Source organism: Piliocolobus tephrosceles, chromosome 5 (genome assembly GCF_002776525.5).
Source record: "Piliocolobus tephrosceles isolate RC106 chromosome 5, ASM277652v3, whole genome shotgun sequence".
Classification (NCBI taxonomy): Eukaryota; Metazoa; Chordata; class Mammalia; order Primates; family Cercopithecidae; genus Piliocolobus; species Piliocolobus tephrosceles.
Window position 1 is genome coordinate 99,108,042 of NC_045438.1, and position 15,263 is coordinate 99,123,304.

General features: G+C 42.0%; 1 protein-coding gene across 1 annotated transcript in view; it reads right to left on the bottom strand.

Annotated features, from left to right (window-relative positions):
• Positions 1-7,082: 7,082 nt before the first annotated feature.
• Positions 7,083-15,263, bottom strand: part of KCNQ5 (potassium voltage-gated channel subfamily Q member 5) — a 579,251-nt gene continuing 571,070 nt past the window's right edge. The window contains exons 12-13 of the mRNA XM_031935624.1: positions 13,821-13,947; positions 7,083-11,451 (exon numbers count right to left, since the gene is read on the bottom strand). Coding sequence (XP_031791484.1) covers positions 10,489-11,451; positions 13,821-13,947 — 1,090 coding nt within the window. The 3' untranslated portion in view covers positions 7,083-10,488. The remainder of the gene's footprint in view (positions 11,452-13,820; positions 13,948-15,263) is intronic.

Sequence of the window (15,263 nt, forward strand, 5' to 3'; positions counted from 1 at the left end):
CTTTTGCCTGGATTCTTTCACCGTCTTTCTTCTAATAGAACTATTGTTTCGTAAAGACGTACCCTACCTCCCTAGCTCCAAAAGGGGAATGGTGATTGACATAAGCCAATCAGGCCATACGCATTGTGATTCACTGGTCCAGGAATGAGCATGTGACCTGTATTAACCTAACCAGGTTAGGATTTATATTCTGCACTTAGGTGGAGGGTTTCCTGCCTCCTCCAGTCTCTGGTTAGATGTGATTAAGGAGGTGTGTGGCATCAGTTGCCACTGTTGTCATCTTGCAGACAATAAGAGGAGCACCAATAATATACAGCTGAAAAGGAGGACAGCAGAGACAGAAATAAACCGGAACTTCGATGATGTCATTGAACAAATTGTGTTCTGCCTGGAGTTAGTCCTTCCCCTGTTCTTCCAGTTAGATAAAAATGTCCTTCTATTGAAGGTTGTTTCTTGTGGTAATGTGGTAAGGATTATATTTTATGGTAACTAGGAAGCATTTTTTTACACAATATTAGGCAGTCACTAAGCCTGGGTTGTTATTCTAAGGCTTGGGATCCAAAGACTGTGTAGGCTGGGCTCTGGCTGTGGCATTGGTAGGAAAAAGTAAAGAGAAGTGGGGAGCAGAAGTATGGTGTTACAGGGCACAAGGATGGGGAAGAGTAGATAGTCCCCCTTTTTCTTTTGGGGTCTACAGTGAAGTTTGACAGAAGGCAGTCTTTCTGAAGAGTGGTCAAAGTCCAGGCATGGGTATCATCTATGGGGTCTTAGGCAGTTGTTTTGGGGCATGGGGAGGAATAGAGAGACCAACAATGTGAGGTCTGAGTGGGATGGGAGTGGGGCTCTTTAGGTCCTAGTCTTGTAGAAACATGATTACTGGTTATGTGGCATTAATTTCTTCCTAGGCCCCTTTGGAAAAATAACAGATTACTTTATACAGTAAAGACCTTTGGGAAAAGTAACAGATTACATTTGTGAGACAGTGTGAATGAGGCTTGATGATCTCACTTTCCTCTTGACTGCCGAACCTCTGAAATGAGGGGTTGGAAGTTGTTGAAAGCCAAATAAAAGTCCTGGGGTGAACAAAACACCTGTTCATTAACATATTGAGTCTCTACTACACAGTATTGTGTGAGAAGCTACAGGTATAAGGTGAGTGAGATATCCTTGCCCTTAAATTGTTTTAATCTGGGGCATTTGTGGTGACTTTGGGCCCTAGGGAAGAATCTAGAGGTGATGTTCAGGAGGGACATCCGGGCTGGAGATACGTGATTGGGCGGGATCATTCTGCATTAGCAGTTGAAATCATAAGTGAGACCACCTGGGGAGAGCATAGAGTCCGAGGGAGAAAAGGGAAGAGGCTGATGGAATCCATGGGAACACCTACAGTTAAGAAATGGGAAACAGTCCAGGCGTGGTGGCTCACACCCGTAATCCTAGCACTTTGGGAGGCCAAGGCTGACAGATCATGAGGTCAGGAGTTTGAGACCAGCCTGGCCAACATGGTGAAACCCCATCTCTACTAAAAATACAAAAATTACCTGGGCATGGTGGCACATGCCTGTAATCCTAGCTACTTAGGAGGCTGAGGCAAGAATTGCTTGAACCTGGGAGGCGGAGGTTGCAGTGAGCTGAGATCATGCCACTGCACTCCAGCCTGGGTGACAGAGTGAGATTCTGTCTCAAAAAAAAAAAAAAAAAAAAAAAAAAAGTTAAATCAGCTCAAGTCGCTGAATTGATTGTTCTCCTTCACTCAGCAAATAGGAGATTAAAAAATGAAATATTTCCGTGTGATGGAGGGGCCTGGCAAAAATAAAAAACAAATTAAAAAAAATAAATGAAAAACAATAGGAGCTTGGAGAAGTCTATAAAGATGACCAAGCCAGAGAGGTAGGACTGTGGCAGTGTGAAATATGTACAGTATTTGGTCTTAGTCCTGTTTCCTGACATACAGCTCCTAAAACCTTTGGAATCTGCAAATTGATGAGTGTCTTTAGCATGCTAATGAGATGACTGGTGGCTGAGAGCCCCTGGGTAGCTTCAGGGTGGGGACTGGTCACAGGGAAGGTCAAGATGTGATTAAAGGGTTGGAAATTTTCAGCCCCACCTCTAACTCTGGGAAGGGGAGAGGGGCTGAAAGTTGAGCTAATCACCAATGGCCAGTGATTTAATCCATCCTGTCTATGTAATGAAGCTCCATAAAACCATAAAAGGACTGGGTTTGTGGAGATCCTGGATACCTTAACACTCGGAGCTTCCTGGAGGTTGGCATGCCTGGGGAGGGGGTAGAAGCTCTGTACTCTTTCCCTCATAACCTCGCCCTATGCATGTCTTCATCCATATCCTTTGAAATATTCTTTATAAGAAACCAGTAAATGTGTTTCCCTGAGTTCTGTGAGCTGCTCTAGCAAATGAGTCCAATCCTAGGAGTAGGAATCCCGATTTATCCCTAGTTGGTCAGAAGCCGAGGTAAAACAACCTGGGGCTTGTGATTGGCATCTGAAGTGGAGGGCAGTCTTGTGGGATTGAGCCATCAATCTGTGGGATCTAATGATACTTCCAGGTAGATAATTCAAAATTGATTTTTTTTTCTTTTTTCTTTTTTTTTTTTTTTGAGATGGGGCCCAGCTCTGTAGCCCAGGCTGGAGTGCAGTGGCATGATCCCAGCTCACTGCAACTTCCGCCTCCCGGGCTCAGGTGATTCTCCTGCCTCAGTCTCCCGAGAAGCTGGGACTACAGGCGCCTGCCACCACGTCCAGCTAATTTTTGTATTTTTAGTAGAGGCGGGGTTTCATCGTGTAGTCCAGGCTGGTTTCGAATGCCTGAGCTCAAGGGATCTGCCCACCTCCACCTCCAAAGTGCTGAGATTATAGGATTACAGGTGTTAGCCCCCAAGCCCAGCCCAGAATTGAATTAATTTGAAGACACCCAGCTGTGTCCACTGCAAAACTGATTGATTGGCTCTTGGTGGTGTTAAAGGAAATTTATAGGAGCCCATTGATTTGGATTGAACTACTACTGCCAGGCCCAACAGACCAAACCACAGCAGAATCACTCATGCTAAACTTACAGATCACCAAGACAAAACTAAGTTGTTTGACCTTTCGAGAAATCAAGAGAGATAGAGACAATAACTAAATTTCCAAACAGGCCAGTTTTAGCCAACATTCTAAAGAAGTTCCCTTTGCTTTAACTTTTTGAGGAAATTAACTGAAACTAATCTACATTTTGTTTACTGTTTCTGCTCTTCTCAGCTCTTTTCAGTTTATAAAACCAGCCTCCTCTGCTTGACTCACTGTAACATTCATTCAATTGTATAGAAGGAGGTGTTGCCCAATTTTAGAATTGCAAACAAAAACCAATTAAGATCTTCAGACTGAATGTGTTGTAATCTTGTCTTTTGACAGTGGGGAGAAATCCCCATACATGTCTTGGCGACCGGAGGTCACAGAAGTCTTCTGTGTTGGTTATTGAGTGAGAGTTCAGGAAAAATCCTTTTTTTTTCTCCATAACTTATAGAGACAAACTGGAAAGGGGTGGCGTTCTAAAAGATGAGACATTTTAAGAGAAAGAAAGAGTGATTGCAGTGTCCACTATTACAGAAAAGCCAAAAGGCATGCTGGTTGAAGGTGTCCCTTGAATTAGCCTTCAAGAGGTCATGGATGAATTTCTAGTGCAGCTTTTCTGTGGTGCTGGGTGGGCGTGATTCTGACTGTCATGTGCTGGTTAGTGGGTGGATGCGGTGGAAATGGAAGTACTTTATATAATTTATTTTGTAAGACGCAGTTTGTTTCTAAAGTCAAGATGATGTATAGAGTAAAATAAAGAGGAAGGGAGGGTACTGGAAAGTTGTTGGTAACATGGGAGAGAGGCTTAAGCATGTTTATGAGGGGAAAGGGTGAGATGCTGCAGATATGGGGAAGCAGAGGGGCAGCAGGTGACAACCAAGGGCTTGGGAACCCAGAGTGGAAGAATTAGTTTACCCTAAAGGCAAGGAGTGGCCAGGTGTGGTGGCTCACGCCTGTAATCCCAGCACTTTGGGAGGCTGAGATGGGTGGATGACCTGAGGTCAGGAGTTCAAGACCAGTCTTACTAACATGGTAAAACCCATCTCTATCGAAAATACAAAAATTAGGCTGGGTGTGGTGGCTCACACTTGTAATCTCAACACTTTGGGAGGCCAGAAGGGTGGATGACCTGAGGTCAGGAGTTTGAGACCAACCTGGCCAACATGGTGAAACCCTGTCTCTACTAAAAATGCTAAAATTAGATGGGCATGGTGTTGCATGCCTGTAATACCAGCTACTCAGGAGGTTGACGCAGGATAATCACTTGAACCCAAGAGGTGGAAGTTGCAGTGAGCTGAGATTGCATCATTGTACTCCAGCCTGGGCAACAAGAGCAAAACTCTATCTCAGAAAAATAAAACAACAACAACAACAAAAAATAAAACCTCAAAATTAGCCAGGCATGGTGGCACACACCTGTTATCCCAGCTACTAGGGAGGCTGAGGCAGGATAATTGCTTGAACCCAAAAGGTTGAGGTTGCAGTGAGCCGGGATCGCGCCACTGCACCCCAGCCTGTCTCAAAAACAAAACAAAACAAACAAAAAAAAAGAGCAAGGAGTTCCCATCCTGGAGTGGGGTTTGCCTCCTCTCCCACCAAGCAAGCAGAGGGATTTCTGGTAACGGGGGTGGAACGGGGCATTGCAGCATTGGCCAAGGACTCAGATGAGGAGCGCCAGCACTTCTGAAAAGCATCTGTGTGTTGGGGGTGTGCATGGTGTGATGTCGTCATGGCTTATGTGAGGGTGAGTGGCACCCTGAGCTGCAGCAAGGGTAGGGTGTGAGTACCTAGTTACTTGGGGGGCACAGGAATGGATAGGGACTGGTGATACAGGAAGTAAGTCACAGTGATGCAGGCAAAGGAACAGAGAAGGAAGAAGCAAGTAATGGAAACAGATGAGTGTCACCAAAGATTAAAAAAAGCAGCTGGGCACGGTGGCTCATGCCTGTAAATCTTAGCACTTTTAGAGGCCAAGGTGGGTGGATCCTCTGAACTCAGGAGTTTGAGACCAGCCTGGGCAACATGGTGAAACCTCATCTCTACTAAAACACAAAAAATTAGCCCAGCATGGTGGTATACACCTGTAATCCCAGCTACTCAGGAAGCCGAGGGATGAGGATTGCTTGAACCTGGGAGGTAGAGGTTGCAGTGAACTGAGATTGCACCACCACACTCCAGCCTGGGTGACAGAGAGAGACTGTCTCCAAAAACAATCAAACAAAACAAAAACAAACCTAAAAAAGCATACAGGTGAAAAGTTCTAAAAGTAGGTGCAGGTGTTGTGACAGTGTATGGAAACCCTAGAACCCTGATATCTATCCTAGAGCATACTGGACTTAAAATAGTCACCAACATGGTAAGAGAAATGAGTAAATCATGTGACTAGGCAAAGAGTAATATATCATTTCAATGTACCTTTGACCTTCGTATTTATTTGAACAGGAAAGTTTTGCCATTCACCAGTTTTGTGGTGCTGTGGTTTCCAGGGCAGTGCCTAAATCGATAGTTTGCATGTAATGTATCTGCTACATTTCAAAACAGAAATGCCTGTAGTCAGTATTATCCCAATTTTATATCGGAAAACCAGTGCACTAAGAAATCAGTGACTTGCTGAATATCATAAAGCTATCTACAGGTAGAGCTACTATTTAAGTGCTCGTAATCTCACGCCAGTGTTTGAGATATTCACTCCTCCATTATGATACCTAGGCTGTACCCACACAGAAATGTAGCAGAAATCTGCTACATTTCAAAAACAAATCACGCAGTGGCATGATCTCTGCAGTCTTGGCTCACTGCAACCTCTGCCTCTCGGGTTCAAGCAGTTCTCATGTCCAGCCTCCTGAGTAGCTGGGACTATAGGCGCACACCACCACGCCTGGCTAGTTTTTGTGTTTTTAGTAGAGGCGGGGTTTCACCATATTGGTCAGGCTAGTCTCGAACTCCTGACCTCATGGGATCCAACTACCTTGTCCTCCCAAAGTGCTGGGATTACAGGCGTGAGCCACTGTGCTTGGCCTATTTTTGTTTTAAAAACATTTTTAGATTTCTATTTTGTTTTCAAATCTCAAAGCTGTGTAAGATAAAATTTAAGTTTTTTCAAAGAAACACTTTTTACTTGTACCAGATTCTCGAAGCAGTTGAATCTAGACTGATAAAAGTTGTTACTTCAAGATCTGGCAGCCCATTTTCATGAATGGTTAGGATAGAATGACTGTTGTAAGTATATTTTGCTTTAAATGGTGGGAGTGGGAAGTACTGCTAAAGTATTTCCAAAAATGTTTGGAAGCGGTTTAACATTTTTAAGTTGGTCAAGCAAGCATATACTATACACAATTTTCTTTTCTCTCATCTAGAAGTTGATAGAACAGGCACATACCTATTTGATCTCTTTAGAGCCATAGTGGGAAGCCCCTTCCTCCCTCCAGGATAACACTCCCTAATTCTTCCTCCTGTCTAAAACATCTCTTTTGGGCTTTGTTGCTTTATATTCCAGAGTTTTATCTCTTGAAAATTTATCTCCTTGAAAGTAATTCCACTGGGATTAACCCTTGGAACTTAGTGCAAAATTGGTAGTGAAATAGAAAAAATGGGGTTTTCTTAGGGAAGAAGAAAAAAGGTCCTTTGGGAGCAGAAGCCCTTCCCTGCTGAGGCAGAGCTGGGTAGGTGCTTAAAATGGTAGTTCTGAGTAGCCACAGGCTGCAGCATTTGGGTACCCACCTGGTCCCCATTTCTTAACGTTGTTTAGCAAATCCCTTTATTATAGTTAAAACAAAACTCACATGCGTGGTATGTGAGTTATAATCAATTCCGAATTAATATTTCTCACGAAAACCCCAGGAGCATATGCAAATCTCCCCCCTTCCCAAAATACCAAAGACTTCTTCAGTAACACTGCAAAAAGATAATTTTTATATTTCAGTCCAAAATCTGTATACAGTCAGTTTGGTAGACTTGGTCCAGTCAGTTCAGAACCATCTAGTTAGTTCCAGATAAAAATAGTCACACTAGCTGTTTATAGACATCTTTTTAATGTTTTACTTTAAAACAAATAATCCCAGTAAAAGAGAGCAAAGGAAATTACACTTTAATGGTAGCTTGAAATGGATATGGTGTTCCTGATTTATTTGTTTTCAGGAAACAGACAATTGCATTGTCATACATGACTTAGAACTGCTCACTTAAATGCACATAATTATATTAGATTAAGTTTCTCTTACAAAAACACAACCATGTCATTTAAGGCGAAAAGTATCAGCTTCTAGGGAGACAAGTTAATATTTATGATATTTCCTCAATCTGATTTAGTGAAATGATCCATTAATTTAGTTACCCAGGTTTCATCATCCTTATAGTTTTGCTTTGCAAATGGGCATGAGAATTGGTCACTTTGTGCCTGATTTCCTCCTCTCTAGTAGACTTATTTTACTTGCAAATTAAGAACTTCAGAATCACTGAATCAATGGGAGGTGAGAAAGGCACCTTAGAACAGATCAGGACTTAAAAACTCAATAAAGTTATTTTAAACAAAACTTGCAATCTACAAATATTAATTTAGTTGAACAAAATGCAAACATTTAGATCAGACATAGCAAAATTTTTTTAGTTAATCTCATACAAGGGATATTTGCAATTAAGTAATAGCTTGATCAACCCTACATGTTGAAGGCAGACACACTTGTACTGAGAAAGCATATGGCTACTCAGTGCTCAGCTGAATTGTGCTTCAAGACATCATTAAAATTGACCAATGGAACTTTGCTTAGTGTAAATGGGAGACCCCTCTCATTTCCACAGAGAGTAACGCAACAGACAGAACCTTACAGTTTCCACACAACTATCTTTTAACATCCCCTAATTTTTGTGCTAGAGTAAGATAGACACGAAATGGTCATGGCTTCAATGTATAAAAGTTTTTCACAACATGGTTTATCACATTTTGCTATGATTAAGACCTCAGTGTTGTGTGTAGGTTTTCTTTCTTAATCTTCGGTCTTCAGCAATGCTGGGTGAGCTGTACTGTGTTTGAGGCTTAATGAGGCCTAAGGAGGGGTCCCCAATACATTCAGAATTCCTGCTGCCAGTGGGGTTCGACCCAGGACAGAGTATGTCCAAGAATCAGTGCTACCTGAAAGTTACTGCCTCCCTCCTCTTCCTCTGTTAATACTGGGAGACAGCCTGCCCAGTCATGGCAGGTGTGTGGCTTTAGGTCAGTGGAGTGGTGTGTGTGTGTGTGTATGTGTGTGTATGCAATGTTCTTGGGAAGGGGGAATCTTGGGAGGGGGAATCATCACTTCAGGTTGAATGAAGATGAAAAATTGATTTTCATAATTTACTAACATTCTGTATTTTGAAAATGAAAACAATTGCTTAAAAGGATTGACAAAGTCTTAACTGAAGTGTAAAATTTAGCCTTTATCTTCTATGTGTTTCCAGCAGCCAAAAAGATTCTAAATGATTCCAACTGTCTCAGAGTCCAAGTGGGATGAGAAGAGGAAGCTTTAAAAATTTCCATGTTTATCAAAAGGGACAAGGTTCTAAAAGGTTGAGAAGCACATTTTAGGTAAAGTGGAGAGCTGGTTGACTTGGGGATGGAGGCTGGTTAAGGCCTGGTGAAGTTCAGAAGCAACGTACTGCCAGGGAATGAATAAGGAGTTAATGAAGAAAAGCAGGGGAGAGTCAATGATTGAGAAAACCTGTTGGGGGAGGACTGGGGAGGATTGGTGGAGTTCAGGGCCTCCTTCTTCCTTTGAACATCCACTTGATAACCCTGATCATTCTGCTTGGCTGCTGGAGAAGTACTTCTGGGGGCAGCATTAATGTCTGCCAAGGAAACAACTTCCTTTCTTGAATCCTCCTGTGGCTAGGGTTTAATTGAATTGATGCTATCTCTTATGTCCTTTTTTGAATGTCATTACATTGGCTGAAGTTCTGATGACCTAAGATAGCTAGATGGGTTTCTAACAAGCAGTCAGCATTGCTTGCTTTCTGATAAATACATTTGTCGTTTTGTTTCCCTTGGTCTTTTTGCTGCTGTGATATATTTAAGTTCTGATGTGCAGACCCTGCCAGTACTATCTAGCTTCTAATTGTAAATGTTTATATCAGGAAATTGAACCAGTAATTTCAGATTTGGGACAACATTCTTGGGAAGAATAGAAAATTTTCACTACAGTATAAAAAGTAAAGGAAGTTTCGTCTTAGACTTTCATATGCAAAATGTACACATAATAGCAAAAGACATTCAGGGCATATTAAAAAATAAATACCTTGCAAAAATTCTCTGCTTATATATAAGAATAAGGGAAGATTAGGTAGTTGAATTCCCTAGCAATACTCATTTTCTAAAAAGTCTAGTTCTTCTATTTTGGTTTGTTTCTCTCCCTCTCATGCCCTTTGAGGGGGAAGTCATTTTCTTTTACTTTGCCAACTTCCTGGTGGTGTTTCTGGATTCTTTTCAAGCCTTTCCTATCTCAGTCCCACTCAAATGTCCTGTCCCCCAGGGTCCTACCTGTATGTCAGCAAAATGAGAATAGCTTCTCACACTTGCCCTTTACATGGGTAGTATTGGCAAGCCTGGGGTTGGCGCCACTGCAGAGAAACCAGTCCAATCACAATGGCTGTTCTACCGATCAGTATTTCATAGGCTTGTGTAGAAGCTGACCACTTACAAAGTTGATTCTGCCATCAGGGAATACGTTTTCATAAAGTCAAATATGTCAGATAGTCTATTTGCCCCACTGGCCCTGAATTTCATTATTTGCACATTTTCTAATTGAAGAACATTCTTGTCATAAAGAACAACATGAAAATGATGTGCAAAATTGCTTGCCACAGCGCTAAATCACCAAAAGCACACAAACTGACATTCAAATTACATTAATAATAAAATGACTGAATAGGAACGGGTTGGCAAATATATCTTGAAATAAGCAGCCATTTCTATTGTTCCCCAATTCTGCTTTAGTTGATACCTTATTAGCAGCTGTTGATAGCCATTGTGTTTAAATATACATTATGGCCTAATCTTGAAAATGTAGTTTGTATTTAGTCACAAAGCAGAAATGCCTGAAATTTGAAGGTATTTACTCCCATAATTTCAAAATACAGTGTCAAATCTTCTAAATGACCTAAACTTGACATATTCATACACCCTATAGCATTAGCTGTGTTTGGTTTCTCAGGCTTTTTAACTCAAGGTACATTACTAAATGAGTGGGTTAATGTTGATGCACCTTGGAATTTTAGCCATCCCTAAACATGCATTTTCATGCAATTAAAAGATAACGGGCTTATAAACTGCCTTTCATGTTCTTCCTGATTCTTGCAATTTCAACTTTTTAGAAGGGCTTTCGAAATAGTTCATGCAATGATATGTATGGCTAAAGGAACTGCTATGCCTGGAAAGAAAATGAAGAACTTATTTCAGTTTGACATGAGGCAAGCTGAGGGCATCTGTACTTTCTCCTGCCTTACAAATGCTCTGAGATGATCGTGACCTTCCAGTCCTTAGAGAGTCTGATGCAAAGGCAGCTTCCCTGGCAGGCTGCGGTGCGGCATCAAAAGTGTCTGTCTCTGTCTCTTCAGGACCCACCTCTTCATCAGTTATAAACAATTTGGATTCCCTCCATTTGGGGTAAAAATCTTGGCTGCCTCTGGAGCCACTTGACTCACTCCCTGAAAGTTGTATATTCAGTTCCTCGGTCGACCTGATCAGGTTTTGCACAGACAAAGATTTGCCCAAGTCCTTTGGCACCATGGGACACACAGGCAGCAGAGTTTCTCCTCCCATGTCAAAGCTTTTCCTCATAGAACGGTCCTTGGCGAGATTTGACTGTGCAACCTGAACATTTTCCTTGGAGGCAACAAGGCAGGTGGTGACGTCAGAAATGCTTTCCTGTAAGCCTGCAGGGTTTGGGTGCAGAGTTTCTGGCCTGGGCAGATGCTTGATGGCTGGGAGAGGAGGTGGGATCTGTAAAGTTGTTGGGGCTGCTGGCTTGGGTGCCGTGTTTATTTGGTTTGCAACGGTATTGGTGGCTGCCACTGCTGAGCCATCGCTTTGACTCATTGGCACCTGTGTTGCTTGACTGTGCATAGTAGGGCTAAGCGCGTAGAAAGTCTGGGCACTGAACTCATTTGGCGTCAGAATGAACTGCAGGCCTCTCGAGATGTTGGCACTAGTTGATCTGGATAAGCAGCCACTATTTTGTGCAGAACCCGAAAGATCTTTGCTATCCACGGGGCTTTGATAGTCAGATGTCTGTTCACATTCAAAAGGTGGGATCTGGAATGAAGCCAAAGCGAGGGCTGAGGCAGAGCCTTTCCGAAGGACCTGTTGATAGATGTCTAGTAGGCAGTCCAGCTTGGACTCTATGGACTGCACCTAGAAGTGAGGAAAATGGTTACACATGAGTATAATCTGTTATTAGGAATGGACTTCATTTTTTAGAATTCAAAAATGAAGCCAAGGTGTGCCGACACATTTAAAGAAATATTGAACATAAAGTACGATGCAGTCTTGACCCTTAGTGAATGTAGCATTTAGCAATGATGGGGCCAGAGGAGGACTTAGGAAGATGGGGACACTTTGGCTTCTATATAGTCTTTATCAGCATCTCTCCCGCCGCCACTTCTTTAAATAGTGCCTCTCAAAAGTCATATAAGCACTATAAAAATGCAACTTTAAGACTTTCCATTCCAGGCTGAGTGCAGTGGCTCAAGCCTCTAATGCCAGCACTTTGGGAGACTGAGGCAGGAGAATCACTTGAGCCCAGGAGTTTGAGACCAGCCTGGGCAACATGGCGAGACCTCGTCTCTACCAAAAATAATACAAAAATCAGCCGGGTGTGGTGGTGCTTGTCCGTAGTCCCAGCTACTAGGAAGACTGAATTGGGAGGATTGACTGAGCCCAGGAGGTAGAGGCTGCAGTGAGCCATGATTGTGCCACTGCACTCCAGCCTGGGTGACAAAGAAGTCCCTGTCTGGAAAAAAAAAAAAGACTTCCCATTCACGCCAGATTGTCTTTCCTAAGTCTCCTCTATGAAGACATTCTGAAACTACAGAAGTCTAGTAAGGAACTTATTCCGTAATGAAATCAAAATCAAGACCTTAAGTATCACTCTAGGTGATTCTGAATTTAAAGGTACATAAACAAAAGGTACAAAATGCTCCAGAATTAATACATGAAGTATTTTTGATTAAATTGGGGGAGCCATTTGATTTCTGGAAAATTGTCTTTTTATATGAAGATACAACAGACTCGAGGTTAACAAACATTCAATGTGTCATCAGAATTACAATAAGGTTTTATTTATTTTATTTTATTTTTAGTAGAGACGGGGTTTCACCATGTTGGTCAGGTTGGTCTTGAACTCCTGACCTTGTGATCTGCCCGCCTCGGCCTCCAAAAGTGCTGGGATTACAGGCATGAACCACCACACCCGGCCTTGTTTTATTTATTTTATTTATTTATTTATTTATTTATTTTTTTTGTTGTTTTTTTTTGAGATGGAGTCTCGCTCTGACGCCCAGGCTGGAGTGCAGTGGCCGGATCGCAGCTCACTGCAAGCTCCGCCTCCCGGGTTCACGCCATTCTCCTGCCTCAGCCTCCAGAGTAGCTGGGACTACAGGCGCCCGCCACCTCGCCCGGCTAGTTTTTTGTATTTTTTTTGGTAGAGACGGCGTTTCACCGTGTTAGCCAGGATGGTCTCGATCTCCTGACCTCATGATCCGCCCGTCTCGGCCTCCCAAAGTGCTAGGATTACAGGCTTGAGCCACCGCGCCCGGCCTGTTTTATTTTTAAAAGGAGTGACCTGCTGAGTGCTGTGGCCCACGCCTGTAATCCCAGCACTTTGGGAGGCCGAGGCAGGTGGATCACCTGAGGTGAGGAGTTTGAGACAAGCCTGGCCAACATGGTGAAACCTGTGTCTACTAAAAATACAAAAATTAGCTGGGCATGGTGGCACATGCCTGTAATCCCATCTACTTGGGAGGCTGAGGCACAAGAATCACTTGAACCCGGGAGGCGAAGGTTGCAGTGAGCCGGGAGCACGCCACTACACTCCAGCCTGGGCAATAGAGTGAGACTCTCAAAAAAAAAAAAAAAAAAAAAAAAAAAAGAGAAAAGTAGTGACCTAAAAAAGAAACAACCAAAACACAAATGAAGAATAGATCTTTGTTATTTTTAAACAATTTTCAACTATTGGAAATCTACAGTTGGTTCCAATTAACTATTAATTGATGAGATGAAATTTTCTATTCCTTAAATGGAAATCCAAAGTATTTCAGAGAGCACTATCTACACACAAAGAACATTTACTTTTATTCACTATTTTGTGATTTTATTTATTTTAAAATAATCACTGTAATACATACAATTGCCTATAATAAAATTTATTTATTTTTATTTTTTTTTGAGACGGAGTCTCGCTTTGTCGCCCAGGCTGGAGTGCAGTGGCACCATCTCGGCTCACTGCAAGCTCCACCTCCCGGGTTCACGCCATTCTCCTGCTTCAGCCTCCGAGTAGCTGGGACTACCGGCACGCACCACCACGCCCGGCTAATTTTTTGTATTTTTAGTAGAGATGGGGTTTCACCGTGTTAGCCAGGATGGTCTCAATCTCCTGACCTCGTGATCCACCTGCCTCGGCCTCCCAAAGTGTTGGGATTACAGGCTTGAGCCACAGCGCCCGGCAATACATTTTGATTTAAAAAGTTCTGGCTAAAAAGTTACCCAGCGTAATTGAGTTGTACCTGTTTTTCAACCTTGACCACCCGACCGAGCATACTGAGATCATCTGTGGTCTCATGTTCTGCTGTTATTTTCTCTCGGCTCTTCTTATCTGATGTGATTTGCCCTTTTCCAAGAATTTGATCAACACTATCAGAGAAAGAGGAGATCTGATTATGAGGGCTGAAGGTGGAGATTGCCCTAGGCCAGAATGAAGAGTTTTGGAAAAAAAAAAATAAAAACAGTTATCTTCAATTTATGTAAGATGAAATAAGAAAGAACTTCTTCCAGTTGATATGCTTATTTTAACATGAGATTACACATGAGATTAATTTTCTCATTATTCTTGTCCAAGATGAAATCACTTACAGGTGATCTTCAGAAGTAAAAGTGTCCTAAACTACAAAGTAATATGTTTCTACCTCTGATCAGGCAGTTCCTGAATTTAACCATTTCAAAATATGACAAAAATCATAACTACAGTTATCTTACATTAATAGAACAGATTAGTCTATGAGCATTTATTGTACATATGTGAAAGATAAGCAGATAAGAAAGCTATGGTCTTTTTCTTTTGGAATTCAAGTTGGAGAAAATACATGAGCTAGAAACCCAAGATTGGTTCTATAAATTCTGTAGCAGTTCAACTTTATAAAACCTTGGGAATCATAGACAGTTTTATTAAAGAACTTAGAAGGCCATGGCCATCTAGGCAGAGATTGTAATATGACCACAATCTCTGGTCGTGTTACAGATGTTACAGAATGAATTAAAGCAATTTCCAAGAAAACTTGATCGGCCTAAATGAGAATCACTTTCTTCTTTTTTTGTATGTGTTTAGAATTGAATTATCAAGAGTATTGACAATTTTCCAGTTTACTTTGTCTGCAGAGAAACATAGGCAGTACTCACTTCCTGCCATGACATCTAATCTACTAAACTGCAAACTACAAGGTCTGGGTCATTATTTTATCAGTCTCTGGATGTCCACAGGTCCTGGCACACACGATGGGCTCAATAATTACCTGCTGAATGAATTAACAAATTGTTATTTCTATAGCAATTGATGAACAGGTATTTTACTAAGGGCCCATTCTATGTCTCACACTGGGCTAAGTGTGCTGTGGGGACATAAAAAAAGTTCAAGACTCAGTCCTTGCATTTTGGGCACTATACAATCACAAATGCTGGTGATTTGTGCTGATAATAAAGCAAGGCTCTTCAAAAACTGAACTTACTAAATATTTTGGCTTTGAGATAATCACAATCAACTATATGTGGTTGGAATTAACATATGGAATTCATTTCTTTTAATCACTCAACAAGATGCTACTAGAAGGATACTGTATATCTAGAGCCATACAGGACATGAATGAAGGAAAGAGCTCAATCTTAGCCCAGAGCAAGGTGAACACACTTGCGACCAGGAAACAACACAAGGGCCAAGTCTCAACTTTGGCCCAGCA